Genomic DNA, 19,479 nt, shown 5'->3' on the forward strand with positions numbered 1-19,479 from the left:
GACCTCAACCCTCAGGAAAACCAAAGGGGCGGCCGAGGGGGCTTTGAGTTGCATAGATAAGATAAGACTCGTTACAGATAAAATTAACTTGTTACAGCAGTACAAGAGAAGGGTGGTAAAGAACAGAAAGGAGAGTCAACTAAGAAGAATTACAACCCCAAAGTTTGAACCCAAAATATTTCATGTTTTGTTTGCTCAACTTCATTTCATTTGTTAAGGTAGCTCCATTCCTGCATTTCAGGCCTGCAACACATTCCAAAAAAGTTGGGACGGGGGTGATTTAGGGCTTGTAATGAGGTGAAAAAACTAAATAATGATGTGATTCCAAACAGGTGATGTCAACAAGTGATTGTAATCATGGTTTGGTACAAAAGCAGCATCCAGGAATGGCTGAGTCTTGATGAGCAAAGATGATCAGAGGATCTCCAGTTTGTCAACAAATGTGTGAGAAAATGATTGAAATGTTTAAAAACAATGTACCTCAAAGAAATATTGGAAGGGATTTGCATATTTCTCCCTCTACAGTGCATAATATCCATTAAATCATTCAAGGAATCAGGAGGAATTTCAGTGCCTAAAGGCCAAGGGAGCAGGCTTAAGTTGAACGCCCATGCATCAAGAACCACCACTCAACAATAGCTGATATAACCACATGGGTGAGGGATTACTTTGGAAAACCTTTATCAAGCACTGCAATACAGAGTTACATGCACAAATGCCACTTAAAACTTTACTGTACAAAAAAGAAGCCATATGTTAACCATGTCCAGTTAACATAAGTGATTGTGATAGCTCAGTGGTTAAGGTACTGGACTAGTAAACAGAAGGTTGCCAGTTCAAGCCCCGCCACCACCAAGTTGCCACTGTTGGGTCCCTGAGCAAGGCCCTTAACCCTCAATTGCTCATTGTGTTCTGCTCATTGTGTAAGTCGCTTTGGATGAAAGTGTCTGCTAAATGCTGAAAATGTAAATGTCCAGAAGCGGCGTCGACTTCTCTGGACTCGGAGGCATCTAGGATGGACCATCACACAGTGGAAACGTGTATTGTGGTCAGATGAATCAGCATTCCAGGTCTTTTTTTTTGAAAAATGGACGTCGTGTGCTCCGGACCAAAGACGAAAAGGACCATCCAGACTGTTATCAGGAACAAGTCCAAAAGCCAGAGTCTGTCATGGTATGGGGTGTGTCAGTGCCCTCGGCAAAGGTCATTTACACTTCTGTGATGGCAGCATTAATGCAGAAAAGTACATTGAGATCTTAGAGCAACATGTGCTGCCTTCAAGACGTCATCTTTTCAACAAGACGATGCAAATCCACATGCTGCACACATTACAAAGACACGACTGTGGAAGAAGAGGGTACGAGTACTGGACTGGCCTGCCTGCAGTCCTGACCTGTCCCCAATAGAGAACGTGTGGAGAATTTTGAAACGAAAAATGCAACAACGACCCCGTACTGTTGCACATCTTAAGACGTGTTTGCAAGAAGAATGGGACAAAATAAAAGCTGAAACACTAAATCACTTGGTCTCCTCGGTGCCAAAACGTCTTTTAAATGTGGTGAAAAGGAATGGCAACATTATAAAGTGGTAAATGCTTTACTGTCCCAACTTTTTTTGGAATGTGTTGCATGCCTGAAATGCAGGAATGGAAGTTTATTAATAAATGAAATGAAGTTGAGCAGATAAAACATGAAATATCTCAAAGGAAATGTAGTAAAATATGCAATACAGCTGATAATAAAAATGATAAAAGAAAGAGGCTTTCTTCAGCTCTCTCTTTTGAATAGTTTGTTGACATAGACGTGGTTTCTAATTGGGGATTTGGAGACTTGGTGACCACAAAATGATATTATTTCCAGCTGTTATACAACTGGGAGAAATGTTGAACTTTCAGAACCATCCTTCTTACTATGTTTGACAGTCATCTTCAATAACATTACACAATCTGCCTACTTCCACCTTAGCAATATCAACCGTCTACGCCCGTTCCTCAGTCAGACAAGTACTGCCGTTCTCGTCCACGCGCTGGTAACATCCCAAACTGACTACTGTAATTCAATCCTATTCGGCTTACCTCATAAATCATTACAAAAACTACAACCAGTCCAAAACTCTGCTGCACGGATTATCTCTAGCTCACCCTCAACTAAACACATCACTCCAGTTCTAAGACAGCTTCAATTGGCTCCCTGTAAATTATCGCATACACTTTAAGATCGTATTATTCACACCCTCTTACATCTCCCATTTACTCCAAGTCTTCAATCCCACCCGCACTCTTAGGTCTTCCTCAGCCTTCCAGCTTTCTATTCCTTCTGTCCGCCTGTCGACTATGGGTGCGAGGGCTTTTAACCACTCTGCTCCTTCTCTCTGGAACACCCTCTCAATCCATGTCCGTACTATCGATTGTTTCTCTACTTTTAAATCCCAACTTAAAACTCACCTCTTCCAGCTAGCCTACTACTAATCTTTTAAACTTGATTGGTACTACTACCCCAATATTTGTTTAACAGTGATTACATTTGACTGTTTAGAGATTGTATTGATTTTATTGTATCTAGCTTTATTGATTTTTCTATTAGATTTTAATGGTTTATTGATGTCTGTTACTTTCTTGCTTTTGTAAGGTGTCCTTGAGTGTTTTGAAATTAATTATATCTTGAAGTTATAGCTAACATTACACATTATATTTTATTTCATTTCATTTCATGCTTTAGGTAAACATTTTGAAAGCATCCTTTTTTAAAAGTATAATTTCTTCTTAAGTTTACATAAAAAATACACACATATACAGTACATATACAGTGGTACCTCGGTATACGTCCTTAATCCGTTCCAGATCCTTGGACTTATACCAAACAGGACGTATACCAAACGAATTTTTCCCATAAGAAATAAAGGGAAAATGATTAATCTGTTCCCATGAAAAAAATCCTATTGTTATTGGCATATTATACGTTGATGGGGTTGTATAAAATAATTTTTAAAACGGATAGTTCCGGTCCTAAAATCTGATTGGCTGACCTGTGTTCAAAGCCGTTGTAAAATCCCCAATATACGCGCACCTATGACCACCTCACATCATTCCATATTAATACGCCACTGAAAAGAAAAAGTACAAACTTGGTTAAACACTATTTTAAGTCATGTACTATACATGGAAATGTCCAGATTAATATAAACAGTAATCCTAATCGGTGTTTCGTCCAAGAAATAGTGTAATAGTTTGCGAATGTTGAAAATTCACAGAGAGTTATAGCGCTGGTCGTTCACTGAATGGTAGCAACTGGCGTCGTGAGTGACTCATTTTGACCCATACAAGTTCTAGCACGCGAGGTCATATTCCAAACAAAGGTCGTATACCAAGCAAAATTTTTTGCGTCCAGACAGGACGTATACCAAGTTGGACTTATTCCAAAGCGGACGTATACCGAGGTACCACTGTACACATGTGCACCATAGGTGTAAGTCATGCTTTGTTTTAACATGTTTACCCATGAACTGATCTTTATTTCTCTCTTCTTTTTGTCCATCTCAATTGTTCTGCCCACCTTTTGTTCCTCTTCTACATTTTTATAGTTCCATCCTTCTGTATACTTCCTTTATCATTCATGTATCTTCCCAATCTATTTTTCAGCCTTAGTCTTTTTGTCTTTAATGCGCAACTATTTCTGCATGCATCATATGCATATGTTTGTTTTATGAAGTATATTTACAAGATAAAATACAGTATTTCCAAATAGTATAGTACCTACACATTGCTGATTGACACTGATTTTGGAGTCACAATACACCTGACTGAGAATAGTCCACCAACCAAAAATATCCAGCCAACAGCGCCCCATGGGCAGCATCATGTGACCACTGATGAAGGTCTAGAATATGACCAATTCAAACAGCAGCAATAGATGAGCGACCGTCTCTGACTTTACATCTACAAGGTGGACCAACTAGGTAGGAGTGTCTAATAGAGTGGACAGTGAGTGGACACGGTATCTAAAAACTCCAGCAACATTGCTGTGTTTGATCCACTCATACCAGCACAACACACACTAACACACCACCACCATATCAGTGTCACCGCAGTGCTGAGAATGATCCACCACCTAAATAATACCTGTTCTGTAGTGGTCCTGTGGTGGTCCTGATAATTGAATAACAGGGTGAAAGCAGGCTAAAAAGGTATGTAGAGAAACAGATGGACTACAGTCAGTAATTGAACTACAAGTGCTTCTATATGGTAAGTGGAGCTGATAAAATGGACAGTGAGTGTAGAAACAAGGAGGTGGTTTTAAATGTTATGGGTGATCGGTGTATCTGCTCCACTTACACAAATGACACTTTATGGTACACTGTAGGTTGACACCCCTTCTTATTAAGGTGGTTTGGTCATTTCAGCCACTTACAGCAATGCAGTCTCCATAGACAGACAATACCAAAGAGCTCAGCTTACTTCGAATGTGGCCGTACCATTTAATGTTGCCTACCCAACAAGTCTGGTAAGAGCAGATGTAGCCTAGAGGTTAAGGTACAAGACTAGTAATCGAAAGGTCACTGGTTCAAGCCCCACCACTGCTAGGTTACCACTGTTGGACTCTTGAGCAAGACCTTGTACTGTAAGAGTACTGTAAGTCGCCTTTGGATCTGCTAAATGCTAACTGTAAATGGTGATTTAAGTTCTGTTGTGCTAGTGCTTTCACTGCCAACTGTAAGTGCTGTTATTGTGAAGTACAGTAAGAACATCCAGGAGCAGCTCAGTTGCAAAGCTCACAGGGTCAGACTTGTAAACAAAAAACATGAAGTATCCTCCCTCGGACAGCCTCTGGAAGCAATATCAGCTCAAGAACTGTTTGCCAAGAGCTTCATGGATGCCGCTCAGGTGGCGCAGCAGTAAAAAGACACGCTGCAACCAGGGCTGGATTCTGAGTACATCATATCGAATCCAGCTCTGCCTCCCCGGTTCGAGGCCGAGTTGGCTGTATGAGCAACGATTGGCCGGTTGCTCCGTTGGGGGGTGGGACAAAGAACCGGATGTGGGTCTCTCTCTGTCAGAATGCGATTACGACCTCTGCCGGCTGATTAGAGGCGCCTGCACAGGGATGATGAAGAGTGCCCTCAGGGTGTGTCTCTCCGCATGCAACGCTGGTTGGCGCCAAACTCATCGATGTGCGGGTGGCAAAATGCATCCGGCTGCTGCTCATGTTTAGGAGGGGATGTGGGTTAGCTTCGATCTCCTCGGTCAGGGCAGGGTTCGGCATAGACAGAGAGGAAGCACGATGCAAATTGAACAATTGGATGCGCTAAAGGGGGAGAAAAAGAAAAAAAACAAAAAAAAAAAACAAAGCCTAAGATCACCATGCAAAATGCCACGAGTGAAAACTAGGGATGTAACGATACACAAAATGAAATTGAAGACAAATGACAGTTTCCTTTTAATATTTTTCTTTAAAGAATTTAATACAATACTGTATGTGCGCTTATCTTTTATCTAAATAATGAATGTCCTTTTATTTCTGAGGTAGGTACACAACAATGCTGCACATTTCCCTTTTTGTGTAAAAAAAACAAACAAAAAAAAACCTAAAATGAAATAAATACCACATTAAATAAATAAATGAATAATACAAATAAAGAAAGTATCCTCACATAAATAAATTTGGCTGGAAAATTCCGAACTTGGCAACCCTGTAGTGACGTCAACCAGGCGAGGTGAATAGCGCCAGTTCTCTCTGTTGTTTAAAGTGAACATCGATTCATTATACACATAAACCGATTCGAATCGTTACACATGTGAACCGATTTTTAACCGTCTTGTGGTGCATCGTTACATCCCTAGTGAAAACTGATTATCTGGCATTCTGACAAATGATTCTAAGTTTGGTACGTGTCACCAGAAAGCTACAGTACAAATTTTAATGGTGGTGCTCCCGTCCAAAAAGTGAGATCTGGAAATGCATAGTTTGCTTTTAGCTTTAAATAAATAATACATTAAAAAGCCAACAGTGACTTAAATGCATTGCCTAGCTAGTGTACCTAAAACGACGGCTCATTCGGGTGTAGTTTTCCATCTTCCTTTTCTCTTTCCAGAATACTTGCAAATAGCTTGTGTTTTTCCCTTTTGCTATTTCCCAACCTTCTTATGTGACTCCTTTTTGCCTAATGGCCGCACCTTGTGTTGTTATTAACCCCTTTCCCCCTTTCTCCTCCCTTAACTATGGTCTCTGCTGCTTTGTCTCTTTTCCTCCCTCTGCCCCCTTTTTCCTTCTGTCCCGTCATTCTTCCTCCCTACTTTTAATCCTTCTCGTCTGATCAGTACTGAATTTTTACCTGGACTCTCGCTGGGGTCTACATGCTGACCGACTGGTGGTGAGTAAAGAGCAGCGTGGCGCCCGTAGTGTGCCGGGCCTCTCTCTTCTCCAGGCTGCCGACCGTGCCCTCACTTCTTGTCACCTGACTGCCGATCTTCTGGTGGGTGACGTGGCCATCACACAGGGCCGTCACTACTGGGCATGCTCAGTGGAGCCTGGCTCATACCTAGTCAAGGTAAGGACAGCTATAGCCAGTTGTATCATGATCTTGTTGTAGACTGTTGGTCTATGGGTGAGACTTGTCTAGGTGGACTTTATTTGAGAATATAACTCAATTAAAGCCCACCTGCTATGATTTAAATTGATTGCACATTGGAGATCTGGCCAAATTGGTCATATTGGTTGTAATTAGTCTTCCCTAATTCTTTATTTATCTCTGTTGCTTTTATAATGGGTCTTTAATAAAGGTTGGTGTCGGCCTGGAGTCAAAGCTTCAGGAATGGTTTCATCTACCCCAAGACATGGCTAGCCCAAGGTGAGCTTATCAACAAAACATGATCGTAAATACCAGGGCCTTTACTGATTAAACATTCATAAACTCAAGATTTGATTGTTAAATGTCTGTACAAGCTTCTGTTTTTGTCCATGTACTTGTTTGCTTACTTCCTGCAAACATGAGTATGTGGTTACAATGTTGTTACAACCACCAATTTTCATTTTCTACAGATAGATAGAAACTGATATATATGGAATGAAAATGTGATGAATCAGTTTCATTCCATAACTGATATGGAATGAAAACCAATATATATACAGTGTATCACAAAAGTGAGTACACCCCTCACATTTCTGCAAATATTTCATTATATCTTTTCATGGGACAACACTATAGAAATAAAACTTGGATATAACTTAGAGTAGTCAGTGTACAACTTGTATAGCAGTGTAGATTTACTGTCTTCTGAAAATAACTCAACACACAGCCATTAATGTCTAAATAGCTGGCAACATAAGTGAGTACACCCCACAGTGAACATGTCCAAATTGTGCCCAAATGTGTCGGTGTCCCTCCCTGGTGTCATGTGTCAAGGTCCCAGGTGTAAATGGGGAGCAGGGCTGTTAAATTTGGTGTTTTGGGTACAATTCTCTCATACTGGCCACTGGATATTCAACATGGCACCTCATGGCAAAGAACTCTCTGAGGATGTGAGAAATAGAATTGTTGCTCTCCACAAAGATGGCCTGGGCTATAAGAAGATTGCTAACACCCTGAAACTGAGCTACAGCATGGTGGCCAAGGTCATACAGCGGTTTTCCAGGACAGGTTCCACTCGGAACAGGCTTCGCCAGGGTCGACCAAACAAGTTGAGTCCACGTGTTCGGCGTCATATCCAGAGGTTGGCTTTAAAAAATAGACACATGAGTGCTGCCAGCATTGCTGCAGAGATTGAAAAGGTAGGGGGTCAGCCTGTCAGTGCTCAGACCATACGCCGCACACTACATCAAATTGGTCTGCATGGCTGTCACCCCAGAAGGAAGCCTCTTCTGAAGTCTCTACACAAGAAAGCCCGCAAACAGTTTGCTGAAGACATGTCAACAAAGGACATGGATTACTGGAACCATGTCCTATGGTCTGATGAGACCAAGATTAATTTGTTTGGTTCAGACGGTCTTAAGCATGTGTGGCGGCAATCAGGTGAGGTGTACAAAGATAAGTGTGTCATGCCTACAGTCAAGCATGGTGGTGGGAATGCCATGGTCTGGGGCTGCATGAGTGCAGCAGGTGTTGGGGAGTTACATTTCATTGAGGGACACATGAACTCCAATATGTACTGTGAAATACTGAAGCAGAGCATGATCCCCTCCCTCCGGAAACTGGGTCGCAGGGCAGTGTTCCAGCATGATAATGACCGCAAACACACCTCTAAGACGACCACTGCTTTATTGAAGAGGCTGAGGGTAAAGGTGATGGACTGGCCAAGCATGTCTCCAGACCTAAACCCAATAGAACATCTTTGGGGCATCCTCAAGCGGAAGGTGGAGGAGCACAAAGTCTCGAATATCCGCCAGCTCCGTGATGTCGTCATGGAGGAGTGGAAAAGCATTCCAGTGGCCACACAAAATATTGACACTTCAGGAACTTTCACTAAGGGGTGTACTCACTTTTGTTGCCGGTGGTTTAGACATTAATGGCTGTATATTGAGTTATTTTGAGGGAAAAATAAATTTACACTGTTATATAAGCTGCACACAGACTACTTTTCATTGTGTCAAAGTGTCATTTTGTCAGTGTTGTCCCATGAAAAGATATACTTAAATATCTGCAGAAATGTGAGGGGTGCACTCACTTTTGTGATACACTGTAGTGTATCACAAAAGTGAGTACACCCCTCACATTTCTGCAGATATTTAAGTATATCTTTTCATGGGACAACACTGACAAAATGACACTTTGACACAATGAAAAGTAGTCTGTGTGCAGCTTATATAACAGTGTAAATTTATTCTTCCCTCAAAATAACTCAATATACAGCCATTAATGTCTAAACCACCGGCAACAAAAGTGAGTACACCCCTAAGAGACTACACCCCTAAATGTCCAAATTGAGCACTGCTTGTCATTTTCCCTCCAAAATGTCATGTGATTTGTTAGTGTTACTAGGTCTCAGGTGTGCATATGGAGCAGGTGTGTTCAATTTAGTAGTACAGCTCTCACACTCTCTCATACTGGTCACTGAAAGTTCCAACATGGCACCTCATGGCAAAGAACTCTCTGAGGATCTTAAAAGATGAATTGTTGCGCTACATGAAGATGGCCAAGGCTACAAGAAGATTGCCAACACCCTGAAACTGAGCTGCAGCACAGTGGCCAAGATCATCCAGCGTTTTAAAAGAGCAGGGTCCACTCAGAACAGACCTCGCGTTGGTCGTCCAAAGAAGCTGAGTGCACATGCTCAGCGTCACATCCAACTGCTGTCTTTGAAAGATAGGCGCAGGAGTGCTGTCAGCATTGCTGCAGAGATTGAAAAGGTGGGGGGTCCGCCTGTCAGTGCTCAGACCATACGCCGCACACTACATCAAATTGGTCTGCATGGCTGTCACCCCAGAAGGAAGCCTCTTCTGAGGTCTCTACACAAGAAAGCCCGCAAACAGTTTGCTGAAGACATGTCAACAAAGGACATGGATTACTGGAACCATGTCCTATGGTCTGATGAGACCAAGATTAATTTGTTTGGTTCAGATGGTCTCAAGCATGTGTGGCGGCAATCAGGTGAGGAGTACAAAGATAAGTGTGTCATGCCTACAGTCAAGCATGGTGGTGGGAATGCCATGGTCTGGGGCTGCATGAGTGCAGCAGGTGTTGGGGAGTTACATTTCATTGAGGGACACATGAACTCCAATATGTACTGTGAAATACTGAAGCAGAGCATGATCCCCTCCCTCCGGAAACTGGGTTGCAGGGCAGTGTTCCAGCATGATAATGACCCCAAACACACCTCTAAGATGACCACTGCTTTATTGAAGAGGCTGAGGGTAAAGGTGATGGACTGGCCAAGCATGTCTCCAGACCTAAACCCAATAGAACATCTTTGGGGCATCCTCAAGCGGAAGGTGGAGGAGCGCAAAGTCTCGAATATCCACCAGCTCCGTGATGTCGTCATGGAGGAGTGGAAAAGCATTCCAGTGGCAACCTGTGAAGCTCTGGTAAACTCCATGCCCAGGAGAGTTAAGGCAGTTCTGGGAAATAATGGTGGCCACACAAAATATTGACACTTCAGGAACTTTCACTAAGGGGTGTACTCACTTTTGTTGCCGGTGGTTTAGACATTAATGGCTGTATATTGAGTTATTTTGAGGGAAGAATACATTTACACTGTTATATAAGCTGCACACAGACTACTTTTCATTGTGTCAAAGTGTCATTTTGTCAGTGTTGTCCCATGAAAAGATATACTTAAATATCTGCAGAAATGTGAGGGGTGTACTCACTTTTGTGATACACTGTATATATATTAGGGCTGTTACACGATTACAATTTGTAATCAAGATTCATCACGATTAGAGAACCAAATTAATCGCAAACTAATAACTAAGCACAATTTGAAGTTATGCACATTCTTATTGCAAGAACATGTTTACCAATAAAAACATTCATAAAATTATGCTAAAATTATTATAATATCTAAATTATTTTTAGAAAGCCAGCCAATGCCTATATAGAGTTGTTAACAGCTACCCATCTTTCAGCCAGTTATTTAAAATGAGTATGTTCACATTATCTGACAAAAGTGAGGATCTTTTCCTGTTTATAACCCTGTCACTGAAAACAGGCGCTCATAATAGGAACCATTTCTAGATGCAACACCAGTGGTGTAACTAGGAGCTCATGGGCCCCAGTGCAAAAAAAAAAAAAAAATGTTGGGCCCCCTCAACAAATTGCATATGCTGATAGCTGATCAGAATGAATTAAAAGTACTCACTCAGAAGTTGACTTCAAGTTTTGACTTCAAGTCCAAATTCCTGTCGCTGGTATTTTTAATGCACAGTTGTAGTTATTTTAATTGTACTTAACGAAAATATTGTAATATAATAATAAACGACCTGGCGAGTGCAGCCAATGGGGGGTGGGGGGTGGGGGGCTAGTGAGGTGAGTGCTTGAGTTCATGTCATGAAGCACCCCCAAAGCACCTCCCCCATGGGCCACGGTGCACCTGCCCCCCTTGCCCCCTCTGTAGTTTCGCCCCTCCCCTGTGCAACAGTATAACGTCCTGTTGACCCACATCGTTAACTATGTTAAAGTGTCTACAGTCCTTTGAGATTCATTTAACACTGTCATTAATTAGACAGCCCTAATATATATTAATTAGTCGAACATTAGACAGCCCTAATATATATATATATACAGTGTATCACAAAAGTGAGTACACCCCTCACATTTCTGCAAATATTTTATCATATCTTTTCATGGGACAACACTATAGAAATAAAACTTGGATATAACTTAGAGTAGTCAGTGTACAACTTGTATAGCAGTGTAGATTTACTGTCTTCTGAGAATAACTCAACACACAGCCATTAATGTCTAAATAGCTGGCAACATAAGTGAGTACACCCCACAGTGAACATGTCCAAATTGTGCCCAAAGTGTCAATATTTTGTGTGACCACCATTATTATCCAGCACTGCCTTAACCCTCCTGGGCATGGAATTCACCAGAGCTGCACAGGTTGCTACTGGAATCCTCTTCCACTCCTCCATGATGACATCACGGAGCTGGTGGATGTTAGACACCTTGAACTCCTCCACCTTCCACTTGAGGATGCGCCACAGGTGCTCAATTGGGTTTAGTCCATCACCTTTACCTTCAGCTTCCTCAGCAAGGCAGTTGTCATCTTGGAGGTTGTGTTTGGGGTCGTTATCCTGTTGGAAAACTGCCATGAGGCCCAGTTTTCGAAGGGAGGGGATCATGCTCTGTTTCAGAATGTCACAGTACATGTTGGAATTCATGTTTCCCTCAATGAACTGCAGCTCCCCAGTGCCAGCAACACTCATGCAGCCCAAGACCATGATGCTACCACCACCATGCTTGACTGTAGGCAAGATACAGTTGTCTTGGTACTTCTCACCAGGGCGCCGCCACACATGCTGGACACCATCTGAGCCAAACAAGTTTATCTTGGTCTCGTCAGACCACAGGGCATTCCAGTAATCCATGTTCTTGGACTGCTTGTCTTCAGCAAACTGTTTGCGGGCTTTCTTGTGCGTCAGCTTCCTTCTGGGATGACGACCATGCAGACCGAGTTGATGCAGTGTGCGGCGTATGGTCTGAGCACTGACAGGGTGACCTCCCACGTCTTCAACCTCTGCAGCAATGCTGGCAGCACTCATGTGTCTATTTTTTAAAGCCAACCTCTGGATATGACGCCGAACACGTGGACTCAACTTCTTTGGTCGACCCTGGCGAAGCCTGTTCCGAGTGGAACCTGTCCTGGAAAACCGCTGTATGACCTTGGCCACCATGCTGTAGCTCAGTTTCAGAGTGTTAGCAATCTTCTTATAGCCCAGGCCATCTTTGTGGAGAGCAACAATTCTATTTCTCACATCCTCAGAGAGTTCTTTGCCATGAGGTGCCATGTTGAATATCCAGTGGCCAGTATGAGAGAATTGTACCCAAAACACCAAATTTAACAGCCCTGCTCCCCATTTACACCTGGGACCTTGACACATGACACCAGGGAGGGACAACGACACATTTGGGCACAATTTGGACATGTTCACTGTGGGGTGTACTCACTTATGTTGCCAGCTATTTAGACATTAATGGCTGTGTGTTGAGTTATTTTCAGAAGACAGTAAATCTACACTGCTATACAAGCTGTACACTGACTACTCTAAGTTATATCCAAGTTTCATGTCTATAGTGTTGTCCCATGAAAAGATATAATGAAATATTTGCAGAAATGTGAGGGGTGTACTCACTTTTGTGATACACTGTATATAGGGTGGGCCATTTATATGGATACACCTAAATAAAATGGGAATGGTTGGTGATATTAACTTCCTGTTTGTGGCACATTAGTATATGGGAGGGGGAAAACTTTTCAAGATGGGTGGTGACCATGGCGGCCATTTTGAAGTCGGCCATTTTGGATCCAACTTTAGTTTTTTCAATGGGAAGAGGGTCATGTGACACATCAAACTTATTGAGAATTTCACAAGACAAACAATGGTGTGCTTGGTTTTAACGTAACTTTATTCTTTCATGAGTTATTTACAAGTTTCTGACCACTTATAAAATGTGTTCAAAGTGCTGCCCATTGTGTTGGATTGTCAATGCAACCCTCTTCTCCCACTCTTCACACACTGATAGCAACACCGCAGAAGAAATGCTAGCACAGGCTTCCAGTATCCGTAGTTTCAGGTGCTGCACATCTCGTATCTTCACAGCATAGACAATTGCCTTCAGATGACCCCAAAGATAAAAGTCTAAGGGGGTCAGATCGGGAGACCTTGGGGGCCATTCAACTGGCCCACAACGACCAATCCACTTTCCAGGAAACTGTTCATCTAGGAATGCTCGGACCTGACACCCATAATGTGGTGGTGCACCATGTTCGACTGATGCCACTCTCCAGTGACATGCGGCGAGTGCTACGCTGTGGGCTCTTGCTGAATGAAGCTAGGACAGCCACTGATGTTTCTTCATTAGTGACAGTTTTCATGCGTCCACATTTTGGCAAATCCAACACTGAACCAGTTTCACGAAACTTGGCAAGCAGTTTGCTAACTGTAGCATGGGAGATGGGTGGTCTCGTAGGGTGTCTTGCATTGAAATCTGCTGCAATGACCCGGGTACTGCGTTCACCAGACATCAACACAATTTATCTCCGCTCCTCACGTGTTAACCTTTGCGACATGTCAATGGCTGTAAACAAAGAGAAGCTTGTAAATAACTCATGAAAGAATAAAGTTACGTTAAAACCAAGCACAGCATTGTTTTTCTTGTGAAATTCTCAATAAGTTTGATGTGTCACATGACCCTCTTCCCATTGAAAAAACTAAAGTTGGATCCAAAATGGCCGACTTCAAAATGGCCGCCATGGTCACCACCCATCTTGAAAAGTTTCCCCCCTCCCATATACTAATGTGCCACAAACAGGAAGTTAATATCACCAACCATTCCCATTTTATTTAGGTGTATCCATATAAATGGCCCACTCTGTATATATATATATATATATGGAATGAAAAACGATATATATGGAATATGCTGTTTTCTTTATTGCACAAAATGTAAATGTATCTAATGCTTATTTAAACATAGAGTCTTCTGTATGTTGTAAACTGCCATACACTGTGTTAAACTGGCATCAAGTTAAGGGCAAGGCCATCAAATGTAATTTTTGCACCGGTCTTTTTAGTTTGATAAAAGTCAACACATTTTTATGTTGCAACCTACCAAACTGGAACACATGTTTAATGTTATTTTGGGACTAAATACATTAACAATTTAGGTAAAACATTAATGGTATTTTGTAAATACAAAAGAAAGCACTTGCCTGTAACATACTCAAAAAATTTGGGGCAGAGACTTACATCATAAATGATTACATTTGAATTATTTGGGTACTAGAGATACTAATTGTTGCAGTTTTGCAACAATTTATTTAACATCTATGCACATGAAAACTGTAGTCTAATCTTTCTAATCAAATCCTGTCCACATAAATCTGGATATTTTCAAAATACTGCTGGCCCCCCATTGTCTTTTATAGGGTTATATTATTATGGTTGCTAATATTACATCATTTTTACAAGATCAATCCGGTCTTTCATTAACATTTTAGAAATTAAGCCCCTGGTCCCATCCATTGGCATCCACACCCTTCACATCCCACATGTGCTTACCTTTGCAGGTATGACCCAGACAGCGGCCATGACAGCGGGGCAGAAGACTCCTCAGACTCCCCTCCACCTTTCACCTTCCTCACTATGGGCATGGGCAAGATCTACCTTCCTGCCACTTCCAACCACGGAACGACCAACCACAGAGACTTCGGCAAAACCAACGGCCCATCTTCGCCGACCGGCGTCACCTATCCTCTTCCCCCCAGGCTGGGGGTGTGCCTGGACTTCGAGAAGGGCCGCGTTACCTTTTACGACGCCCATTCGCTGCGGCCGCTCTGGGAGGGGCCAGTCGATTGCTCTGCTCCCGTCTGCCCGGCGTTCTGCTTCATAGGAGGAGGGGCTCTGCAGCTGCAGGACCTGGTGGCAAATCGCAACGCCGATCAGACACCCGTCAGAAAAGTCACCATCCAATCCCGTGTCACTAAACTGAGCTGAGGTGAAGAATGCTAATGATGTTTGGTTTTATATTTCTAGGAAGTAGTTTTTAAATTGCACTCAACATTCACCTCAGATCAACTCTTGCTTTAAAATAATGGTGAATTTATTTAAAGAATAATAATATAAACACGTACGTGGCTTATAGAACTACATATGTATTATATCTATATATAGAAACATCTGTACATAGTTTTTTTTTGCCATTTCTCTCTTAAGTTTGTGCACCTCAATGTTTTTGATAATCTAAACTACTTTCTAACATTAATATTATTGACTGTTAGACATACATTCTGCTCACTGTAAAAGCCAAAAGTCATATTTATTAGGGCACATTTAGTGATCACTAATACTATTAATATACATCACGTGTCACATACAACATGTAACATACTACACGTTCATAGACTTCACATAGGAGGTACGATGAGGATGCTTACATGCATATACACCCATCAGCCATAACATTAAAACCACCTTGTCCATTTTATCAGCTCCACTTACCACATAGAAGTACTTTGTAGTTCTACAATTACTGACTGTAGTCCATCTGTTTCTCTGCATGCTTTGTCAGGACCACCACAGAGCAGGTATTATTTGGGTGGTGGATCACTCTCAGCACTGCAGTGACACTGACATGGTGGTGGTGTGTTAGTGTGTTGTGCTGGTGTGAGTGGATAAGACACAGCAGCGCTGCTGGAGTTTTTAAACACCTCACTGTATAGTCCACCAACCAAAAACATCCAGCCAACAGCGCCCACATGAAGGTCTAGAAGATGACCGACTCAAACAGCACCAGATGATGAGCGATTATCTCTTGACTTTACATCTACAAGATGGAACAACTAGGTAGGAGTGTCTAATAGATTGGACAGTGAGTGGACACGGTATTTAAAAACTCCAGCAGCGCTGCTGTGTCTGATCCACTCATACCAGCACAACACACACTAACACACCACCACCATGTCATTGTCACTGCAGTGCTGAGAATGATCCAACATCTAAATAATACCTGCTCTGTGGGGGTCCTGTGGGGACCTTTCATGACCATTAAAGAACAGGGTGAAAGGGGGCTAACAAAACATGCAGAGAAACAGATGGACTACAGGCAGTAATTGTAGAACTACAAAGTGCTCCTATATGGTAAGTGGAGCTGATAAAATGGACAGTGAGTGTAGAAACAAGGAGGTGGTTTTAATGTCATGGCTGTTCAGTGTAATTATCGAAATCTCATTTAGGGATCTGGGTTGTAAATATTACATGGCTACTTAAATCATATTTCTGTAGCAGTTAAATTAAATGCACCAGCTAAACTTAATTTGCATTGCAGTGTAGAAAACCTCGACAAAAATGAACATACTGACTGCTAGATTTACAAGTGTGCATTTATATCACATCAGGCATTAGCATTCAAGTACTAAACCTGTAGCTTATCACACAAACTATGCCCGAGCCGTCCACTGATTACACTCACGTGAAGGTGCAGTGTTTAAAAGCTGGAGTCAGATGGTGAAAATGGTCAACCACAGAGCCGAACATGCACCCCAATTCAAAAATAATATAATAATAATAATAATAATACAACCCCAAATCAGACAGTTGGGAAAATGCAAATAAAATAAAAACAGTGTTCCTTTTATTTATTTTGACTGATTGCAGACAGTTTGAACCCAAGATATTTCATGTTTTATCTGCTCAACTTCATTTCATGTGTTAATAAACATCCATTCCTGCATTTCAGGTCTGCAACACATTCCAAAAAAAGTTGGTATGGGGGCAATTTAGGGCTAGTAATGAGGTGAAAAAACTAATTATGTGATTCTAAACAGGTGATTGTAATCATGGTTTGGTACAAAAGCAGCATCCAGGAAAGGCTGAGTCTTTGATGAGCAAAGATGATCAGAGGATCTCCAGTTTATCAACAAATGTGTAAGAAAATGATTGAAATGTTTAAGAACAATGTACCTCAAAGAAAGATCGGAAGGGATTTGCATATTATTCCCTCTACAGTGCATAATATCATTAAACGATTCAAGGAATCAGGAGGAATTTCAGTGTGTAAAGGCCAAGAGCGCAAGCTTAAACTAAACGCCCGTGATCTTCGATCCCTCAGACGGCACTGCATCAAGAACCACCACTCAACAATAGCTGATATAACCACATGGGTGAGGGATTACTTTGGCAAACCTTTATCAAGCACTACAATACAGAGTTACATGCACAAATACCACTTAAAACTTTACTGTACAAAAAAGAAGCCTTATGTTAACCATGTCCAGAAGCGGCGTCAACTTATCTGGGCTTGGAGGCATCTAGGATGGACCATCACACAGTGGAAACGTGTATTGTGGTCAGATGAATCAGCATTCCAGGTGTTTTTTGGAAAAAATGGACGCCATGTGCTCTGGACCAAAGACGAAAAGGACCATCCAGACCATCCAAGTCCAAAAGCCAGGGTCTGTTATGGTAAACGGTCATTTACACTTCTGTGATGGCAGCATTAATGCAGAAAAGTACATTGAGATCTTAGAGCAACATGTGCTGCCTTCAAGACGTCATCTTTTCCAGGGACGTCCATGTATCTTTCAACAAGACAATGCAAATCCACATGCTGCACACATTACAAAGGCATGGCTGTGGAAGAAGAGGGTACGGGTACTGCCGTCCTGACCTGTCCCCAATATGACCCCGTACTGTTGCACATCTTAAGACGTGTTTGCAGAAAGAAACAAAATAAGCTGAAACACTAAATCACTTGGTCTCCTCGGTGCCAAAACGTCTTTTAAGTGTGGTGAAAAGGAATGGTAATATTACAAAGTGGTAAATGCTTTACTGTCCCAATTGTTTTTGGAATGTGTTGCAGGCCTGAAATGCAGGAATGGATGTTTATTAATGTTTTATCCTGTCTGCAATCAAATAAAAGTCAATTATTATTTGCATTTTCCATACTGTCCCAACTTTTTTTTATTATATATCAGAAACATACAGAGCTAAATGCTACAAATGAGATCAAAAGACGAATGTTAAAGAGTGTTTCAATATACGTAGAATAAAATTACAGAATATAGAACATACAAATCATAAAGCTAATATTAAACCCATTTAAATTCTGTGGGATAAACATAGATCTGGCAATCGGAGAACCAGCTGCTTCTAATGTCTTAAACCCTAGTAGATAAAAAAAGAAATATAAGATTTTACGTTTTAAGCTGATTTTTTTTTTAAGCTTTCTCTTATTTGCATAACCTAAGTGTTTAGAGCGTGTGAGTCAGTTTTACACATACCTGGCAACGTGTACAAGAGTTTAGTACATCTAGCTCTCAGTGACAATGAGGAACCTAATATAAATCTCATTAAAAATAAAGTGTTACATTATATAGTCAAAAGTACGACACCTGACCCTGAGCTTGCTGAACATGTCATTTAGACTCGATGATTAGGGCCCTACTGAATTCACGGGAGAACGTGCTTAATTTCACAGGCCTCATTCTTCAAAAATCACAGATTTTGAGGAGGTGGCACATTTATGGTAGTCTTTAAATAATACACATAAATAAAATGATAGAATAAATGGAAGCTACAATACACAGCACTGCCTACCTTAACGGTTGAATGTAAACTTAGAACATTCAGTGATGGTGCGAGGCTCCGTCTCAAATACGAACTCTCATCCGTGCTTTGACATTTACCCGATTTTTTTTCTCTTTTTCTTCAAAATCCCCCCCAATTTTCTCCCTCTAATCTAGTCGTATCCAATTACCCTGATTGCGTTACGCTTTCCCTCTACCGATACAACCCTCCTCTGCTGACTGAGGAGCTTCGCGACTGACACACGCCCCCTCCGACACGTGTGCAGTACCGCCTGCATCTTTTCACCTGCACCTGGCGAGTTTACATTTACATTTTCAGCATTTGGCAGACGCTTTTATCCAAAGCGACTTAGTTATGACTGAACATAATTTTTGAGCAATTGAGGGTTAAGGACCTTGCTCAGGGGCCCAACAGTGGCAACTTGGTGGTTTTGGGGCTTGAACCGGCAACCTTTAGATTACAAGCCCAATACCTTAAACACTGAGCTATCACTGCCCTTCACTGAGTTCATATGCGAATCAGCCCTGTGCACGGAGAGCCACACCCTGACCAGCATTGTTCCTCAACTCTGCGCAGGCGCCATCAATCAATCAGCCAGCAGAGGTCATAATTGCAACAGCCAATCGTTGTTCGTGTAGGCGCCCAGCCGGATGGTATTAACGTGTACTACATAGTGCACTAGATAGTGTGAAAGACAATAGATTTATGTTCCCTACATAGTGCACTAGATTGTATA

General features: G+C 41.8%; 1 protein-coding gene across 1 annotated transcript in view; it reads left to right on the forward strand.

Moving 5' to 3' along the window:
- The window catches only part of trim46b (tripartite motif containing 46b), a 46,263-nt gene extending 31,031 nt beyond the window's left edge, over positions 1 to 15,232 (forward strand). The window contains exons 10-12 of the mRNA XM_063011080.1: positions 6,314 to 6,543; positions 6,776 to 6,843; positions 14,726 to 15,232. Of these exons, the coding sequence (XP_062867150.1) occupies positions 6,314 to 6,543; positions 6,776 to 6,843; positions 14,726 to 15,152 (725 nt within the window). The 3' untranslated portion in view covers positions 15,153 to 15,232. The remainder of the gene's footprint in view (positions 1 to 6,313; positions 6,544 to 6,775; positions 6,844 to 14,725) is intronic.
- The last annotated feature ends 4,247 nt before the right edge of the window (positions 15,233 to 19,479 follow it).

The sequence above is a fragment of the Trichomycterus rosablanca genome, chromosome 2 (genome assembly GCF_030014385.1).
Source record: "Trichomycterus rosablanca isolate fTriRos1 chromosome 2, fTriRos1.hap1, whole genome shotgun sequence".
In the NCBI taxonomy this organism is placed as follows: Eukaryota; Metazoa; Chordata; class Actinopteri; order Siluriformes; family Trichomycteridae; genus Trichomycterus; species Trichomycterus rosablanca.